This window comes from Acomys minous (assembly GCF_964271855.1).
Source record: "Acomys minous genome assembly, chromosome: 2".
Taxonomy (NCBI): domain Eukaryota; kingdom Metazoa; phylum Chordata; class Mammalia; order Rodentia; family Muridae; genus Acomys; species Acomys minous.
Window position 1 is genome coordinate 140,685,788 of NC_140484.1, and position 20,904 is coordinate 140,706,691.

At 49.0% G+C, this 20,904-nt stretch overlaps 1 protein-coding gene across 1 annotated transcript in view; it reads right to left on the minus strand.

Annotated features, from left to right (window-relative positions):
• IRAG1 (inositol 1,4,5-triphosphate receptor associated 1) overlaps positions 1 to 20,904 on the minus strand; it is a 110,089-nt gene that overhangs the window by 69,712 nt on the left and 19,473 nt on the right. The window contains 1 exon segment of the mRNA XM_084802297.1: positions 3,817 to 3,965. Within this exon segment, the coding sequence (XP_084658423.1) occupies positions 3,817 to 3,965 (149 nt within the window).

Consider the following 20,904-nt stretch of genomic DNA (forward strand, 5'->3'; position numbering starts at 1 on the left):
AACTAGGGCTGGACCCCAGGGAGCTATGAACTTGGAAGGATGCTCTGTTCCTTGCCTGCCCCGCGGAGTGGGAATTCACACAGAACGGGGACTTCCGGCTGAACCCTGGCAAGCCTTGCTTTCCTGGCTGCCTAGCTTCTGTGCTCCTTGGGGGATCAGAACCTCCCCTGTGGCCACGCTGCCTCGGGAGCCCAGGGTGGGCAGGAGCTCTCTATGAACTATGCCTATGCGGCATCTGGAGAATTCAGGGAGGCCCAGAGCCTGGTTGTAAGACCAGAAAGTAGGAGAACGAACATCTCATATGGACCTTGGCCCTCTGATTAAGGGCCTAAACTGCCTCAGGGCTGAGCTAGCCAGGCAAGAAAGAAGTGGCAGCAGCTAACGGGGAACCATGGAGATGAAAAAGCTAACAGACTTGGCCTCCAGGTCTCTGAATGAAGCTGCGGAGAGGCTGGGATTGAAGGCTGATGTGGTCTGACCACAAAGATCATAGTCTTCAACCCTGGTCTCCCTCTTCTCTAGGGTACCTGGGCCTTCTGGATCCCAGTTGGCACGAGTCCCTCAAGCATCTTCCTCTAGGCTCCAGCACTGCCTCAGCCACTGGAGCTTGCAAACATTTTCAGGGTAGCCTCAGAGACCTACAGGCCCAGAGACAGAATCACAGCACCTGAAAAGCCTTCAGAGACCATCAGAACCCACTCATCAGTCTGTAAATGGGGTTCTGGCTCCAGGCATAGTTTGTGGGGAATTGGCACTCAGGGCTCCTCCTGGCCAAGCACAGGTTTTACCCTTGACTCTACAGCCAGCTCATGAATCCCTCCCCTGCCCCCCATGCTGGACCACTAAGAAGCTTCACCTGGACCCCCGCCCTCCTGCCGCTGACAACCACAAGGCTTAAAAGAGGAGTGGCTTGATATGGTTTGAAAACACAAAAAAGGATGTTTTAAGAGTGTGTGTGCGTGTGTGTGTGTGTGTGTGTGTGTGTGTGTGTGTGTGTGTGAGAAGAAGCCAGAAGAGGACATCAGACCTCCTGGAGCGGGAGCTGTAGGCAAAAGGTCCTCAACAAGAGCAGCACCCTCTCCTAAGCACTGAGAGCTACAGAGGTAGGAAGAATGGAACTCAGCCTTTACTAGGGATGAAATTGTATCTTTGCTAACCTTGTATTATACTTGCTTTAGGAGTGCTTTATTTATTTGTAGGATATATATTTTTTCCTTTGTAGGAGGCACAGAGGTCCTTGTGCTCTCAGACAAACCCTAGGGGAACTTGGGATGTTAAACACACAAAGTGGTTCCTACGAAGGAAGGGATGCGTAGCCTGTTATCTGAACACAAGGCTGTGAGCAGATGTGGTCAATGGCGCGGTGAACCTTGCATGGATGTGTGGCCGAGACCACAGTGGAATCTCCCCCAGCCCCTTAAGCTTGTTTTCCACACTGTACAGAACCCATCTTTGCAGATGGTGTCACATGTACTTTACAAAGAGTTTCAATGCAGTCACGTCTGATCTTTATTTAGCTTTATTATGCACATGAGATTGAGTTAATTAGCAGAAAAGCTTTCACCAAGTTGTGCTGCCCTTAAATATGCCTAAAATTAACTACTTGGGGGGTCGGACTCGAAAGTTTGAATCAACATGGCTGCTTAGTTGTGGTCAGCCGAACCACCTTCTTGCCTCCCACGGCTGTTTTTCTGCTGGCCATGGTGGTCACCAAAGCTCACATTTTCTCTTGGGTTAGCTGGGGAAACTGCCTAAGATTTGGGAATCTACGTTTTGCCTGAGGATGTGACTTCAGTATGTTACCACTGTTAGTGAAGTGCAGGGGTCAGAGATGACCACTATGAGAGGAGTACAGAGTGACAGAGTTGAAGTTGGCCATCAGGGGCTTTGGGTGCAGCTACACTTGAATCTCCTCCCCAGGGCTGGCCTCCCTCTCATTCCCCCAAGCCCCAGATCTCAGCTGCCCGAGGTTTGCTGGTAAATAACACCCACAATGGCTCAAGATGCCCTGGGATGGTTGTGGAGCATTCCCTAGAACCCCGAGGTACAGCCTGCAGACAGAGAAATGGGAGTTTAGCTCACTGTGTTTTTAGACATCCCCTCACCCCTAAGGTGCCAAGTTCCCATCTCAAACTCATGAACTTGGGATATGGAGATACAAGGAAGTATTCATTTCTAAGTATTTGCTGCCTTAGTTCCCACAGTTATAATATGTAGGAAAACAGATGTCATCACAATATGAAAACATTCACTAGGAATCTGCCCATCTGGAGAAATCACGCTCGCTCACACACTCTTCCTGCTTAGCAGGCCTGCTTCATCAGTGTGGGACCACGGTCAGATACACACAAGAGGACAGCACAAGTTCAGTGCAAACCAAATGAAAAGCCCAAGTCAAAGAAAATAATGTTGGTGACCTTCATAAGTAAGGCCTTTCATCTGAGAGGATCAGATGGAGCTGGGCCAGCGACCAGGTAAAGAGAACACGAGGATGTGGGAAGATGGGTGCTTCGGAAGGGAATGGCTTCAATGTCTTGGGGAAATGGGCATAGCCTTACATTCTAAACATTCTCTTGATGGTGTCGCTATAAAGTAAAATGTGACCAATGTGGTATCACGTGAACACATTGCTTGGTTGACAGAAAAAAATGAGCAGAGGCTGGGGAGATGGTCCAATCAGAAAGTCCCTACCACGTAAGCATGAGAACGTCAATTTGGATCCTTTAGCACCCACATAAAAAAAATGGCAGAGGCAGCGTGGGAAACAGACAGGAAGATCCCAAGGGATTTCTAGCCAGCCAGTCTTATTAAATTGGTGAGCTCTAAGTTCAGTGAGAGACCCTGCCTCAAAATAAATAAATAAATAAATAAATAAATAAATAAATAAATGGGAGACCAACAGAAGACACTCAACACCAACCTCTGGTTTCAATGTGCATGAATACATATGTATACACTACATACACAAAACAAAACAAACAAAAGAAAAAACACCAAACATGTTTGATTCTTTGTTCAATTTGAAAATTAACATATAGCCTATACTTATGATATATACACACACACATATATATGTAACTAAAAATAACTTTTCTTCATTTCATTTGCAAAATTAACCTCAATGATATACATATATATATATATATATATACATATATTTTTTTTAATTTTTATTTATTTATTTATTTTACTGTTCTTGTTCCTTTTGTTATTTGTCTGAGGGGTTGGTTTTTGTTTGCTTGTTTGGTTGGTTGGTTTGGTTTGGTTCGTGAGATAGGGTGTCAGCCTATAACCTAGGCTAGTCTGGAACTCACAGAGACCTCCTACCTCAGTATCCTGAAGGCTGGGACTACATGCATAAGGCACCAAACCTGACTGGGGGGGGTACTTTTAGAAAAATCATTTCCTATTTTATTACCAACTTTTACTGAAACCCTTTCTTATTCTTTCCTATGAACTTTTGATATTCATTTTAAGCAGATTGTTTCAAAGCGGCCTTTGGCTGTGCTACCCTGTCTCTTCTCCATCTTTCTCAAGGGTAGGAGGGAGCATCCTGGGCCAAGGTGGTTAGTCCTGCCATGAAGCCTTAATCATATACTGTTCCACACCCAGGATTTATGGGACCCTGTTCACATAAATGAACTCAAGGCAGCGTATTCTTCAGAGTGTAGCCACACCTCTTCTCCAGGAACCCACTGCAGCCTGCACTGCATCGGGTCGGTGCACTCTGTGGCCAGCTTGAAAGCTGTGACCTCAGCACAGAATGCTTCGCTTGGCCCCCACCCAGGCTAGCCATGGGCAGGAAGGGGCACTTACTTGGGTCTGGGCTGCCTGTGGCTCTCCAGGGGGCTCCTCGTCCTCAGCAATGTGGGGCATGGCAGCCTCCTGGTTGGAGTGGCTGTGCGTGCCTGGAACCTCTGCTGTGTCAACCCCAAAGATGCTCCAAGAGGCTTGGGCTCTGCAGGCTGGGGAGATGCCAAAAGGACAAGTCAAATTCCTTCCCATCCCTGTCCCGAAGCTGGGTTCCCTTTCCAGGATCCAAGAGCCACGGGTCCATTGCTTGGTTTTGCATCAACATGGGAGGTCAAGCGAGGCGAGGCTGGGAGTGGGCATTGGGAATTGCATTGCCTCCTGCTCTCTGGCTTTGTTTACACAGGCAGAGGTGACCTTTTGCATCTAATTTGGTCCTTACAGTAAACACAGCTATTCCAGAAGAAAAGTGGTTCAGCTCCTCAAAACTATAGCTAGGGAGACAGTTCATTGAAACCAGATGCATTTGTACACCGTCCATTGAGCGCCTACTGGCTGCATGACTATCGTTGCCAGATGGACGACTTCTGATGTAGGATGGCATCAATAGTCTCCTTCTATAGGTGAGGGAAGAACCTCTCAGGGTAGAAGCCTCTTGTCCTGAGTCACACAGAAAAATTAAGTGTTTGTAGCCAGGTCTTCTTGATTGGAGGCCAGGGCTCTCTCCACTACACCACACAGCTCCTCCTGTGGCTTTCCTCCTCCCCTTGGGGAGAACAAAGGACAATGCCATGAACTGAGTGACCGCTGTGTCACAGGTCCTAGGTGAGTATCCGCTGACTGCTGGACCCTATAGGAAAAACCCAGAAAGTTCTGCTGCTTCCTGTGACATAAGATATCCTTCTTGTTCCACAGAGAGGGCCTGGAACATTGCCCAAACCAGAGAGCTGCCATCCAGGTTGACACCTGGCATTAACCACGGCACACACTGCCTCCTGGACCTGGCTCTCTGAGGCAGGGGAGGTGTTTGGTTCATTATGAATATTCAAAGTACATGTTAAAATGATGGATGGTTTATGTTTAAAGAATCGGAGACATTTAGTCCAGGAGCTGTCAAAGGGGGTGCCATCTTGCCTTTTGCAGCACCCCGTTAGGTAGCCTGCTTGGCATTGAAGCATATGGGGTGACCCCAGCTCATCACCTGGAAATTTCATCTCAACTAAGCCATTTATGCACTGAATCTTTTTTCTTTTCTTTTCTTTTTTTTTTAATGGCTTGAGACAGGGTGTGACATAGCCCAGGTTGGCTTCAAACACATTATGTGGCTGAGGCGAGCTTACTCTCCTTTCTCTACCTCCTAAGTGCTAGGATTTCAGGCACATGACACCACGCTTGGCTAAATCACTTATCCTTTCTCCACAAACAAACATTTTATTAAGCCTGTGCCCTGTGTTGTGACACAGAGAGTGGGGGGGGGGTGTAGTGTTTGGCCTTCAGGGGTCTTGAGACAAGTGTTGGAAGACAACTGAAAAATTGTGATTGGAATAAACACTTCAAAATGAAGAGTTTCTAAGACCTCAAGAGAGAGTCTCTCCCTGCAGGCTGGGAGCAGGAGATGTGGCTCTAGTGGGGGACTGAGCCATAACTCAGAAATGTGAATGGAACTTCTCTATTTGCAGAACGGCCTCAGGGCCGAACATGGTAGGTGAGCAGGCAGAGAGGAAGCCATGCTGGGCTGGGCTCCAAACAGATTTATCCGACTCTAGAGAGTAAGAACTGTGGGGCCAGGACCACTGTTCTCCCATCTCCAGAGGCTGCTGCATGAAGAAACTGAACATTAGGTTCCACAAAGAGAGTTGTCTGGGCTGGGCAGTGGTGGCACACGCCTTTAATCCCACGGCTGTGAGTTCAAGGCCAGCCTGGTCTACAAAGAAGTCCAGGACAGCCAAGGCTACACAGAGAAATCCTGCCTAAAAACAAACAAACAAACAAACAAAAAACAAACAAAAAAACAAAAACAAAAAACAGAGAGGGGGGGGAGGGAGAGAGGGAAGTCTGGATAGTTTCCCCATCTTTACTTAGTAGCAACAGCAATGGCATCAGTAGTGCGGATGGTGCTGAAGTAATGGGGGAAATTGAGGGTAACAAGTTGGCTCACCTTCTCAGGCAACATCATTGCCTTACCCCTGCAACTCCAGCCTATCTTAAAAGGAACAGTTTCCAAAGTGTGGGAGGCAGGCGATCCGCTTCCGTTTATGTCTTAATCTACACAAAGCATATTGTGTGCTCTAAAACGATGAGCCAAACAAATAAGACCATGTTCAGAAAAAAGAGAATGAAGAGTCTAGGAGGATAAGAATTTGTGTTTAAGAGCTCAAGAGGGGCTGGAAAGATGGCTCAGTGGTTAAGATCACTATCTGTTCTTCCAGAGGTCCTGAGTTCAATTCCCAGCAACCACTTGATGGCTCACAACCATCTGTAATAGAATCTAAATCCCTCTTCTAGTGTGCATGAAGACAGAACACTCATATATGTAAAATAAATAAATCTTTTAAAAAAAAGAGAGAGAGAGAGCTCAAGACTTTACCCTGGGCCAGAGAAGCTGCAAGGGAAAATCAGTCTCTTCTTGGATATCTAAAAGGTAGTCTTGAGGCCCTGTCACATATGGCATGTGCCCCTCAGTCATGTGGCTCTGAGGAAAGAGCAGCTGTCTGGCCAAGGACTCAACAGCCAAGTGTTGAGCAAAGGAACCTTCTAGTGGCTGGAGTGAGTTAAAGGTGAAACAGGATGCTCTTCAAGGTCAAGTGTGTCCTGTTCAATACTGACTGGCTCCCAACCACCACCATGGCCCTTTCCAACTCTGAAGTCCCAGACGTTATCCAGTCACGACCACAAGGATGCTCCCAGGCCTGGGTTCATTCAGAGATCCTAGGATTTGAAGTCATACCAGAAATATCCCATTCTTTAACCTTCCACCTCCCTGTCTTGAGGAGAGGCCTCCACCAGTCCCGGGCCAGAAATGAAACTTCATGAATGAGGTCAGACAAACCTGGAGATGCTGGCTGAGGCCGAGTGGAGGCTGGCTGCAGGCCCACTGGCGCACAAGATGGAGTCCGTGAGGCTCCAGGGGAGTCCTTGCAGCCTGCTGCGGACCGTTCCCATGCTGCCCGGCCTCCATGTGATTTCCCACCCATTATTATAAACTTACTGCTTAAAATAGCAAGGTAAAAAACCCAGTCCAGCCCCCAGGGTGACATCTGGGGTGCCTGCGGGGGCTCACGGGCATGTGGACCTCACATCCATCATAGCACAGTTTTGGAATACAACCTCCAGGAAGCCATGGTCTGGAGTGCCAGCCCATAAAAGGAGAGAACACTGAGTCATGTTTGTCTCCCTGCCTCCCTTGCAATCCACTTCCAAATATTTCCTGATGCTTCTCCGGCCAGGTCAGGTTAAGTGAGTCACGCCAAGAACCAATCAGCAATTTGGACTCAATTCATTTGGCCTTTTACCAATGGTAAGACAAAACCTGGCCCATTGTACAAGGAAGAAAACTGAGGCACAGAGAGGCGAAACAAACAAGACAGGGCTCAGTTGCCTTTGTACCTAAGGCAAACTACCCAGAGCCTCCACTGGGCACTGACACTATCACTTGTATAAGTGAAAAGGTTAAGGGTGTCCAAGCCATCCTTAGGTAATGTGCCTTTGTCATCCAAACCTCAGTTTCCCTACTGGTTATCCAACACTACTGTGTGTGGTCACGTGCTCTCTTCATGCTTAACCTCTAGAAGAGAGGGTGTGTGTGTTAGTTTTGATTTTGTGCAGCGCTGGGAATTGAACCCAGGGCATTGAGCGTGCTAAATAAGTGCTCTGCCACTGAGCTACACCCCAGCCCTTTCCTGTAAGGCTTATTACTTTTATTTAATATAATAAAGCACTGGGTCTCAGAGATGATTGGCAAGGCCACATAGCTAGTAGGTCTGAGTCCAAGTCTGAGTAAGTCTCTCTTACCTAGGGTACAGCCTAAGAGCCTTCTACAAGGCCACTCTCTAGCAGGGAGAATGGGGTTTAAGCTCCCAGAGGCAGGGAGAGGCAGTAACACTGAACTTTGGTTGCTAGGCCAAGTGTCTCCTGAGGGCAAAAGAAGGGGCCCAGCTTAGGAAGGAGCTTGGGTAAAGCGCTTGGTGCACAAACATGAGCCGAGTTCAAATCTCCAGAATCTACATACAACTGGACGTGACAGCAGGCACCTGTAATCCATTGCTCCTAAGAAAAGATAGGAGGAGGAGACAGGAAAATTCAAGATGCTGGAAGGCCACATCACCTGGTGTATGTAGCACAAACAAGAAATCCTACCGCAAACAAAGTGGAAGACGAAACCAACATCCGAGATCGCCCGTGACCTCTGAACGTGAGTTGTGACACATGTGTGCCTGCCCAGAGAAGGTCCACTGTTTGACGTTTCATGTTCCCAGTAAGGGGTGTGGCAATGTGTTCATTCACTCAGGGAGGCAGCAGCCTGTTCATTGGCCTCACTTCTCACTCTTCTGGTCACACAACTGTCCAGAGATTTGTACATTGAACCGTTCTTGCCAGGAAGCCTCACACATAGGTCCAAAGCATAGGCTCCGTCCTATAAAGAACTGCCTTAGAGCCCTGTGGTCTGTCCGGGGATAGGCAGGAGAGCAGGAAGGCAGGAGAGTTCTGGCAATAGAGGCCAATTACCTTTATTCTAATCAAGTCCTGGGGGACTTGAAGTATCTAGGGTAGATATAGGAAACTCAGCCCACCTTAAAGGTCCCATCGGCTTGCCAGGCTTCAGCAAGCACCATGCTGTCTTCAGGAGTCAGGGGGAAGACATGAACAGTCTTTACAGAAATACCCTCAGCGCTTGCAGCAATGGCAGTACTAACACCGTAACATGATGTTTGCCAGATGACAGAGGCCTGAAGGCATTGCCCAGGAACTGCAGTGGCAAGCTTGCCCAATATATCTGCCTAACTCTGCAGCTCCCTGTGAGGCCAAGCTTGCTGGCCTCTCTCAGAGCCTTGTGACCTGCCCAGAAAAGATCAAACCCCTCACTTGAAGCCACAGTGTCCCAGGAGCATGGCCTGCATGCTGTGTGGCTCGCACTAGCTCTGTTAATCTAGAAAAAGCCAAAAGGCCCTGTGGGAAGCGAGGAGTTAAGCCAGCCACATGGACCTCACTGGGGCGACTCAGGCTTCCCAGAAGGAGGGGGGAGGTTGTTCTCCCAGCTTGGGATTTTTGCCTTCATTTAGCACCCAAAGAATGTGAGTGTGATTAGGCCGCTATTAATATCCAGCCTAGCCTCTCTCTGGATGAAGGGCTGAGGCAGGAGACTGCTTGGAGTAAGTGTACACACATCTGTCAACCCTTTAACAAATCCATATGGGCAGGAGGGTGCTGGCCCTGTTCCCACTTTTGCAGATGGGGAGCTGAGACAGAGAGAAGAACAGGGATTTGACCAAGGCCACATCTAGGGGAAGGACAGCTTCTGGAAATGCCAGTGAGCCCCTGCTCCCGGGCACAAGTGTGAGGCTGGCTGAGGGCGGAAGGCAAGCCAACGTGAAAGCAGGGCCTCTGGTGCCCTCTACTCATGGTCTGGATCACAGGAGAGAGGACTCTCTTCCTTGCCTTCACCCTTGGGTGGCATTGAAGAACATCTTCAGATTAGTAAGATGAGCCTGAGCTACTGGACAGAGTCTCTATGGCCAAGTGCAGATCTGGGCCTTGCACCCTGAGTAAATGATGTGCCCTGCATCCTGCTGTGTGCTGCAAGAGAAGCCAAGAGCCCAGCAGATCCAGTTGCATCCTTCATGCTGCAAGAGAAGCCAAGAGCCCAGCAGATCCAGTTGTAATCCTCCTAGCTCTACCTCGCTGGATTAGTCTCCCTTGGCCTCAGTTTCCTCATTTGTAAAAAGAAGGTGATGGTTCCTACCTTTTAGGTTTGGTGTAAGGGTTAGAGTAATAAATTCCTGTGACGTGCAGACACACAGCATGCTCTCTGGAACTTTCCATGCCTGCTCTGAGAGGGCATCTGAGTTCTCCCACCCACAATTACCAAAACCTGACCAAAGCCCCAAGATTTCCCCAGTGGCTCAGAATCACACAGGGGCCCCTGCCTGGGCCTGGCTTCTCCCCTGTGTGCACCATTAGATAAGTGAGTGTTAGACATGACAAGAGCTATGAAGACTCCAACCACTGGCAATGCTCACACTATGGCTGCTGGACAGCCAGTGGCTCCAGGAGGTGGTCTGAGAGGCATCCGGCAAACATTACTGAGCTGGGGAAGTAGGAGCAGGGCCAGGGGTTTCCTGGTCTATGCTGTCATCAGTCTCAGCCTATCCCATGGCCACTATGAGTCTGTGCAGGAGTTGGGCCCAGGTCTTTTCCATTAGTCCTGGTTCTGTCTGGTTCAAAGCCCCAGTTATTTCTGCCTCCCCTGTGGCGATGGTGAGTCCCAAAGGTTTCCATGTACAAGTGACAGGTGACCCCCACCTCCAAGAAATGATCTGTCACAGTGGCTGGCCACACTCATACTTGGGGTTGTCTGGACAAGTGGGTGCATGAATGAACACTCGCACCATCTATCTGACAGTGGGCCCCCCAACTCTCTCCTGAAAGCATGTTTGGGTTGCTGTGGAGAGAGGGTATAAGGATGGATGAAGAAGGTAAAAATGAGGATGTGAACAACTGGAGGGCATTTCCCTAGGACTGCCCCTTTAGCGCCACCCCTGTAGTCCATAACGGCCAAAAGCACAAGGCAGTGGCCTAGCTGTGCACTCAGAAGGCATCTCCAGCACACCAGATTCCCAGGAGCTGCCCTTGTCTGGGACACCATCCTGAGGCCCAGCTTTCTCTGGCCATACCAGCCACTCTAGTGAGCCAACCCTGCTCAGAGTGAGCCAGGACACATCAGGAGAGCCTGGTACCAACATGTTGGCTATGTAGGGAGTGGGAAAGAGTTCTCCAAGATAAGAGTGCTACAGCATCACCTCCCCCAAGTCTTCTTCCTCTTGTGTGTGTCTGTGGGGTGTACGTGGGTGTGGGGGAGCAGGGGTGTGGGTGTGAGGGAATAGGAAAAGGAGGAGGGTTGGCTCTGCCTTGTCAGTCTCAGATAGAATGGAAAGGGCTCAAAAACAAACAAAGATGGCTCAAGGTCCACCTGGGCAACAGCGTGAATGTGAGGCCGACCTGGACAACTTAGTGAGACACTATCTTGAAATGAAAAATACAGAAATGTACAGTGATATCGTTTGGTGGTAGAGCGCTTGGCTGGCATGAAACCTCAGTTCCACAAGAAGAAAACTAAGAGTCAGATCGAGGCACTTTAAGCATTTGCTTCTGTAGGTAGACCCAAGAGGGAAGAGTGATGGCTATGTGAAGGCTGCATAAATCACAGGTGAGTAACAAGTGAGATTCATCAATATGTGGTACAAATTGGAAACAGTAAAGAAAAGCAGGATTATTCACAGTGTGGCTAAGCAGAGTTCCTAAGTTCTCTGAGGCTTAGTCTGTGTTTTTTTCACACATGGCAACTGCTCTCATTGATGGGGGTAGGACAGAGCACCATTTCAAGTAAAGGCATCCCTCCTTCCCCAGGATGATGGTGTGGGGTGAGGGCAAGGACATTGCTGATGCTGGGGAACCCCAGAGAGACCTGAACCCTGCTTCTCTTGGAAGGTGAGCAGCTCCTAGTCTGAAGTCTTGGGCCTGTTTCCCAGACAGAGTTCTAAGGAGGAGACCCCCAAAGAGGTAGCTCCTTAGTATGTCAAAGCACAACATGCCTCCAGACATCCCCTGGATGCTGTGACAGCTCATGATTGGGACACCCCAGTCATTTCAGTACCCCAGACATGGGGCTGCCTTGAGACAGGCTCATCTGTGTCCCCTGCAGTTGTCTACCCACTTGCTCAGTACAACTGTCAATCACCTACAAACCAGGGTCACCTCATCATGTACGAGAGCATCCAATCATGTATGAGGGCACCCCATAATGTACAAGGGCACACCATCATGCACAAGGACACACCATCATGTACAAGAGCACACCATCATGCACAAGGATACACCATCATGTATGAGGGCACACCATCATATACGAGGGCACATCATCATGTACGAGGACACACCATCATGCACAAGGACACACCATCATGTACAAGAGCACACCATCATGCACAAGGATACACCATCATGTATGAGGGCACACCATCATATACGAGGGCACATCATCATGTACGAGGACACACCATCATGTACGAGGGCACACCATCATGTACGAGGACACACCATCATGTACGAGGGCACACCATCATGTACGAGGGCACACCATCATGTACGAGGACACACCATCATGTATGAGGACACACCATCATGTACGAGGGCACACCATCATGTACGAGGGCACACCATCATGTATGAGGACACACCATCATGTATGAGGACACACCATCATGTACGAGGGCACACCATCATGTATGAGGACACACCATCATGTACGAGGACACACCATCATGTATGAGGGCACACCATCATGTACGAGGACACACCATCATGTACGAGGACACACCATCATGTACGAGGGCACACCATCATGTATGAGGACACACCATCATGTATGAGGACACACCATCATGTATGAGGACACACCATCATGTACGAGGACACACTATCATGTATGAAGACACACCATCATGTATGAAGGCACACCATCATGTACGAGGACACACCATCATGTATGAGGACACACCATCATGTACGAGGGCACACCATCATGTACGAGGGCACACCATCATGTACGAGGGCACACCATCATGTACGAGGGCACACCATCATGTACGAGGGCACACCATCATGTAGAAGGGCACCCCATCATGTGCATGCCCATCAGGACCAGCCATGTTCACTCCTGCCATGATGCTTAGAAAGTTCTGGGTGCAAATGCCACCGAAGTGCTGAAGCTTGGGCCAGCCCTGGGGAGCCATGCTCTAGATCTCCAGTCTTTGAAGAGTACTCAGCCGAGGCCCAGAACCCCTGCTCCCTACCGCTTCCGCTCCCAACCATGACAGGAAATAAGCCAAGACATCTCCCCAGGTTTCCTTTCCAGCTTGTTCACTTCAGCAGTTCTTTTTTTAAAATAAGTCTGCTTGAAAAATTTTTTTTCCTTCTTGGAAATATGTGTGCTTGCTCAATCCCAGGCAGTTCAAAGACACCGGGGATGGCAGGAAAGTATCAGGGCCTCCTATTTAGCTCCAAGCAGAAATAAATCTTACCCAGTTCTCTTTGTGCCTGACTGTCCCCAGTCACTTAGGCCAGGGTGATGTGAGTCATCGCTGGAGTCAAGGACCACATCGTATGCCAAGCTCCAAGAGACCCCGTAAAGGGCAGGACCCCCAAGGGATGCTCAGAAGAAATGGAAGGTCAGCACCTGTCTCAGGCTCTGGGATTGGCTCAGCCTTGTGCAGGTGGGTGAATCTGAGCATCATGAACCTGGCTGAGCCTGGAGTCTTAGGCCTTTTCTACCTTGTGTTTTAGACACGCTTCTGTGGTGGGATACAGGAACTGTTCACCGGCTAACAAGGGCCAATCCAAGTTTTCCGGTCTAACTTAACAGGTGAGCCCCAAGTTCCAACGAGAGACCCTGTCTCAAAACCTACATGTGCGCACACATGCATGGATACACACATACACACACACACACACATGCACACACACACACACAGGTTGTATGCACATTATCAAGTTACATAAACTTACAACTGACTAAGTTAGCTAAAACTGAAGGTTGCCAATACTCGGCCACTCTCTTGGAATCTCACTAGGTCTCACTATGGCCTGTGCTCTTCATGGGCTTCTGTAGTGGGAACCGTCCAATGACATGCCTCTGCCTACCTAGTCTCAGGTGTCATTAGTGACATCCACTTAGTAGTAAGGGGAGCATCTGCCAACAGACCTGAGCGAGTGCCACCTGTGAGGGACACCCCTTCTCCCATAGTACTAGCTGTTCACGTTTACTACATACTATGAAGCTTGGCCAAACCGGATTTTCATTCTAACTCATTGCACACCGAGCACTATCACCCTGGCTACAAGTCCGCCAGTTGCCTTTAGACAAGTCCTCCAGGGAATATCACAAAAATGTTATGTTCTGACCTCAGTGTCCAACAAATAGCCATCCTGAGGATGCTCGCTGTATGCCTGAGCTGTTTTCCATCCCTGACAAACTCCTACGCATTCTTCAAAACCCAATTCAAACGCTCTTTCCTTCCTAAACCATTCCCCCTCCTCACCCCAGAAAAGGTGATTCCTTTCCTGTATTTTTTCCTACTGCTACTGCGACCAAGCACCACTAACTTGATGACGGACAACACAAATTCGTTATCTTACAATTCTGATGTTGAAAGTCAAGTTCCCTTTCAGTGGGCTGAAATCTCAGTGCTGGGCAGGGCCTGGAAAAATGGCTCATCGGATAAGAGCACTGGCTGCTTTTCCAGAGGATCTGGATTCAACTTCCGGTAAGTACAACCATCTATAACTCCAACTGTAGGTGATCTGACACCCTCTTCTGGCCTCTGAGGACACCAGGAACACCAGTAGCTCACAGACATACACGCAGGCAAAACACCCACACACATAAAATAAAAATATCAAAAATGTCATAATAAATAAATGAAATCGAAGTGTTAGCAGAGCCTTCCTTCCTTCCAGAGGCTCAAGGAAAGGAAGTTATCTCCTCACCACTAGCTGCTGGGGCTGCCACAAGCCCAGGAGCCCAGGGTGACCCCTCCCCCCAGCCTGACCTTGGCCTCCAGGTGTGCACTTCCTTCTCTGACTCTGTACCCCCTGATGTAAGGACTCCAGTGACTATGATGCTGTGCCTGTCCCTGAAGGTGACCTAGGTGATCTCTCCATTTGTGACTCTCTGCTTGGTTCCATCTGCAGAACTCACGGGTTCCTCTGTGACTTCTCCCAGAGATCTTTGCATAGGCCTCAGCTCAGTTAAACCTAAATACCTCAACAGTGAGAATTTGTCTCATTCACACCCATTCACATCATGAGTGAATAGCCTTATAAATAGTCATTATAAAGTTATAAATATTCATATCTCGGCGATGTCCTGTACAGGGACAAACACAGACAAGCTGCTCTTTAAACGTATGTTGAATGAATCAACAACAGCCCATCTGTAATACATAAGTAAGGAGGCTTTTCTTTAATAGAGAAGCAGCTTCCATGTAAATAGGATTCATGAAGAGATAACACACACACACACACACACACACCTCCCTCTGGGGACAGGCAAGTAAGAAGAATGGCCGAGCCTTCTCCATGCACTTGATGGGGGTCTGTGGCAGCAGAGAGTGCAACTGTCACTTAACTAGGACGGCTACTATTCATTCAGTTTTGGGGTCAGGAAAAAAATACCATCTTTGTTTGCAAGCATTTCCAGTTTCCAAGAAAAGCCAAAACTCTAGTGCTAAAAATAAAACCACCTGATTTAGAAATGTTAATGCTAATACCAAAAAAAAAAAAAAAGCAAGAAATACCACAAGGACCAAACACATGTCTCTGAGGAATTAGACAGCAGCTACCAGTTGCCACCTCTGATTTATGCCTTCAGGCACGTTCCTCTGGACCTTGCATACCAATTAATCTAATTCATTCTCAGCAGCAGTGCCAGCCACGAGCACTCTCAGGAAGGCCAGAGTGCAAAGCAGAGCCTAGCCTTCCAAAAGGCTGTAGGAGTGCACATAGAGTTCAGTTCCCAGAGTCGTGTGGTTCCTGGGATAGCTCCTTGCTGTCTGGGCCTAGATGTGGATGCCCTGTATTGGCCTCGTTTCTTTATGAAGGGAGTACTTCTCAAGCCAATGACCACACGCCTAGAAAACACCATCACTTCAAACACAGCCCAGCAGTGGTGGAAACGACACAGCACGTCACAGAGAGGGTAGCAAGGATCTTAGTGGGAGACAGACCATAGACCTGGGTCCCTCCTAGCTCTGCCTCGAAGCTCAGAGAGCCTGGCAAAGTCATGAACTTCTCGGGCTTCAGTCTGTGGCTGATAAAGAGGCCTTAGCTCCTTCTCACAAGGGTCATAGGTCTAAACAACAGGAAGTACTTGAGTAAGGTACATACAGACACTTACAACATGTTCCTTAACTCAACCAAGGATGACATTGACCACCTTAGACCTCTTTTGTGACAGTTTGAATGTAAACATGCCCACCACGGGCTTCTGGGTTTAAACACACGGTGCCCAAACTGGCTGTGCTGTTTTAGAAAGATGTGGGCCAGTAGAGAAGCGTGGCCTAGCTGGAGGAAGTAGATAGATCTCTGGAGGGTGGGCCTGGAGGTTTATGGCCCCAGCTGGCTTCCTCTCTTGTCTCTGCTTCCTGAGCCTTGCCTCCCACTCCTGCCACACAGCCTCAGCAGCAGCACCACCATGCTCCCCCACCCTCCTCCACAGTGGACGGTACCTGCAATGTAAACCATTTCTTCCTCGGTTGCTTTCTGCTGGGCATTACGGTGACAAAAACAGTAATAACACACCTTTGCCTGGCACCCCCGCCGCCCACCTGCCACCTCCTCTCTTCCTCTTTCTCAGCTACATTTCACTTTAGACTGACATATAGCCAGTGGGGCCTGGGCCAAAGGCCAGCATGCCACTCACCTCTGAAGGCGTCTTGAGAAGATGATGAAGGAAGGAAGGAAGGAAAGAGAGTATCACGCACTCCCTAAAACAGGTGTTAAAAGTGCAAGTCCTGGGTCTGAGGGTACCTTGGGAGCTACCATCTCTCCAGAACTAATTTACCTGGTGACCCCACCATGGCTTCTGGAGTTCCACACACAAGAAGGAAAGCCCAGCCCTATGCTCCATCTTTCTGGACAGATGTAAATGTAAACCAGTTGGGTTGCTGTACGTTCAGGGCGTGGCCGTGTCCACCCCTCCCTCTCCCAGAGGGCTTCCCCGGGTAGCTTCTGAGTTTCTCCTATCATCAGTCTGAATGTGAAATGTCCCCTACAGGCTCATGTGCGTTCTTTCCCAGCAGTAGTGTCATTCAGAACCTCACTGGAGGAAGTGGGTGTCAGGGGCCTCCGATTTGAGGTTGTATAGTCCAGCCCAATTCCCTGCTTTCTTTCCACTTTGTGAACATGACACGATGTGACCAACTGCCTCACAGTCCTGCTGCCATGCCTTCCCTGCTGTGACAGACTGTAATCCTCAAACTGCGAGCCAAGAGAAAGCCTTCCTCTGCAAGTTGTTTCTTGTTGGGTATTTGGCTAGAGCAGTAATAAAGTAATTCAACCACGTTTCCTGGTTTTTCTGCCACAAATGTGTGCAAATTTCTCAAAGCACAGGGGTCCTTCTTTTCACCTCCAGGCCTGTCATTCCACCCAGGAGCCCTGAGCAAACCGAGTTTTAGGACAAACTTAGCAACGGGACATGCAGTTTCCACCTCAGACTGCAGGTGGAAATCCCCTAAAAATCCCCACTGGCCTCTCTGTGGGAGTTAGCCATAGCACTCATGAAGCTGGGCGTGTTTTCTCAGAGGCGGCAGAAGCCCAGTGTCCACTGCCCTGCCACTCCTGGTACCACCTCCTTCTCAACACAGGGCAGCCCCAACTCCTTCTCCGATATGGGGACAGACTGACACTTGCAAGACCTGCTCCCTTGGTGCCTGGAATCCCCCCATTCCTATGAGGCAGGCCTTTGAGAACACTAATCCCTTGTGACAGGCATAGGACCAGACGTATCATACCAGTTTGCCTGGCCAGCTCTGGCTGCCCTGCACACACAGACCTCAGAAGCCAGTGTGTGCATCTGGATCAAAGCCAACAACATCCTTGTGGAGCTTGGACATCTGCACCTTAGGACAACCGTTCCTTAAGACAGAGATCAGAATGGGGAGAAATGGTCTTTTTCCATATGAGATCTGAAAAAAAAAAAAGTCAACCCAGAAAACGGGGAGCAATGGCGTTTCTTTCGAAACTTTCTAACACATAAAAATTTCAACCCAGTTCCCTCATCATCAAACCCAGGGCCCTCCCAAACTGCCCAGTTCCCAGCATGCTTCTCACTTGCTCCCCGCTCTCCTCTTCTTCCTCTTTTTGAGGCACGGGTTCTTATGACCAAACCTCATCCTCATATGGCACAGGGACAGCACAGATAAAGGCTCTGCGGCAAGGGACGGTAGCTCTATTTTACAAATGAGAAAAATCAAACCTCAAAGATGCAGCATGAGTGCTAGTCACGTGGTCAGAAGACACAGGATTGAACCTGGGCCTCCCAGCCTAGCGCCTGGAATCCCAGCACTTGGGAGGCTGAGGCAGGAGGACCAGGACTTCCAGGCTAGCCTCCGCTACATAGCAAGATCCTGTCTCAAAAGGAAACAAAGCAAATAATCTGGGGAAATAGCTGGGTAGTTGGGTGTTTTCAACACAAGCTTGATGGCCTGTGTTAAACACCCAGCACCCAGGGTTAGAAAGAAAGAAAGAAAGAAAGAAAGAAAGAAAGAAAGAAAGAAAGAAAGAAAGAAAGAAAGAAAAAGAAAGAGAAAGAAAGAAAGAAAGAAAGAAAGAAAGAAAGGCTGGTCACATGACCATACTTCTAATCCTAGTGCTAGGGAGGCAGAGACAGGAAAATCCCAGGGGCTCACTTGGTGAGCTCAAGGCCAGTGAAAGGCTAGGGCTCAACAAAAGCAAGATGGATGACTCAGAGTGACAACACCTGCAGTTGGTCTCTGGCTTTCGCATGCACATATAACATGTGCACACTCATATATGTGCACATATAGCATGTGCACACTCACATGTGTGTTCATGAACGCATACACACAAAAATAATCAAAATAAGCAAACAACAGCAAAACACGCAAAGATGCCATACCCAGACTGTTCTCCACAGCAGCAAGTTAGCAAATGGGAGGTGACTTCTTGGCTTCCCAGACCTATCTCAAGGCCAATATGGCCAACCAGGGCATGCCTGGAGCATGCAGTTCTTCTCTGGGTGCTAAAGGTCCTCAAAGTGTCCCCAGGATGGACAAGCAGCAGCTGAGATCACCAGAGGATGGAGTGTCTCTAGCTGAAGGGTCTTTACCTCACTCATCTCCACCCTGGAAAGCTCGGCTTTCAGAGACCATAGAAATGCTACAATAGCTCGGGGCTGGGCTGTAGGGATGAAGTCAGGTGTGCTATGGCTCCAAGAGGCCAACGGCAGTTTAGGACAAGCCTTCTTGGGAGTGAAGTGCCTTACTAACTGCCATGCGAAATGACCTCATTACTACTTAGGCCCCAATCTCCCCATCTTTACAGCACAGCATTGATATGTTTCCAGCTGCACCCCACTTTCTGCTGCTGGAGTCCAGGCTCCTCATTGCCTATAAAGAGCAATCATGAGCTGAGAATTCAGGAGTCCAGATAACAATGGCAGGGCAGGAGGCAGTCCCAGGGCAAGAGGCAATCCCAGAGCGGGAGGTGGTCTGTAGAAGGCCATGCATCACACTCCCTGCTCACAGAGATTGGCTAAAAGGTGACATATGACTGAACCACAGGCAGTGGGACACAGTAAGACTTTGCTGGGCATGCTGGGAGGTTTTACTCTTAACTGTAGACTGAGCATTTCTGAGAGTAAACCCGAATCCTCGTGAAGATGAATAGCTTGTTTAAGGATGAAGTCAGTGTGAAACTGAGCACAGCTGAGAGTCAAAGAAACAAGTCCCCAGGGCTAGCCTCCAACATCCCGATGAGCTGTGGTCACTATCTCTGGCTTTTCCTGTTTTTGCCTCTAACATTGGCTTTTGTTGGCTTTGGGGCACTGATCATAACGAGCAGCACCTGATGGGAGCAGTGTGACTTTGTAAGCTGCGTACACAGCGTCCTTCTACACACCAGACCTTCCCTCGACTCTGTTCTGCCACTTCCCTGAGAGTCCCAGCTGCAAAGCAGGTCTACGGCCAATAGGCTAGTCTGTAAGTAAGACTATCCGATGACCCTGTCCATTTCAGAGCATGGCAGGCATCCAGGTTTACAGTTTCATAACACAGGAAGGCACCGCAGAGCACTTCCTCTGGTTATCTTTGGGACACTGCTGCCATTTATCCAAACATGGGCTCCACCTGGCTTTACAAGAGCTCACAAAAGCCTCGTTTGCTGAAGCTCGGCAGGATGGGCCAGTGTGCTCCGAGCATCATGACTGCTGGGGATGTACCATAAACAGGCCTGGGCTGAGTGCTGCCTGCCTCCCAAGCCCGGGGTTCTGTTCAGTATCCCGTGATGGGCCTTCTGGAACATTACGGGTCATCTGAACCTCAACAATAAGCACCACACAGCTGTTGACACGGGACCAGAGGCGCGCACTTCATCTGGCTAAGCCCTCCCCAATTCATCACGGGGAAGGTCCTGTCTTTAACCACCAGATCCACATTGTTCCGCCACCACACCACCATTTGTTATCCTGGCAAGAGCTCAGCCTAACTTAACTGTTAGGTAAACAGCATGGAGTTCAGTCCCAGGGTTAAGCTGAACCATTTTCATGCCTCATTCTCTGCCTCCACAAAAGCCTGAGCTACAAGAGCACTGGTGGAGGAGCAGCAGCCATAGACGGGACAATGCTTCCACGGTCCTGTAGTGGACCATCCTGGGAAGGGAGAAGAAGCTAGTGGGGGCCCTCTTTCCAGGCTGGGGTCCAAGGATCCCAGACCTGGGAAGTCCCTGCTGTTGGCAGGGTTTCTCAGGCCTGCCCAGCGTTAAAGACCTGGGAGCTCCCACAGCTCAGGGGACACTTGTCCTTGGTGACCTGTCCTATTTACTTACAGTACTTTGAATTGTTTGGTTGTGAACATAAACTGCTCCCTTCATTTGCTCTCCCTAGCTCTTGACTTAGGCTCTTGAACCTCAGGCCTTTTAAATTGTTATGAATATAAGTACGTGATTATATGCAAATCAAACAGTATACCTACCACTGAATCTAGCACAAATCGACTACTGGGATGGTAGTGTTTCGTTATGATTGTTTCCGTATTATTACAAGCAATCCTCTTGCAGAGTTGAAGAAATTACCCCCTGTGCACCAAACATGATTGTCTCAGTGAGTTAGGTACACTGGAATACAGCTACATTCATTTATGTAAT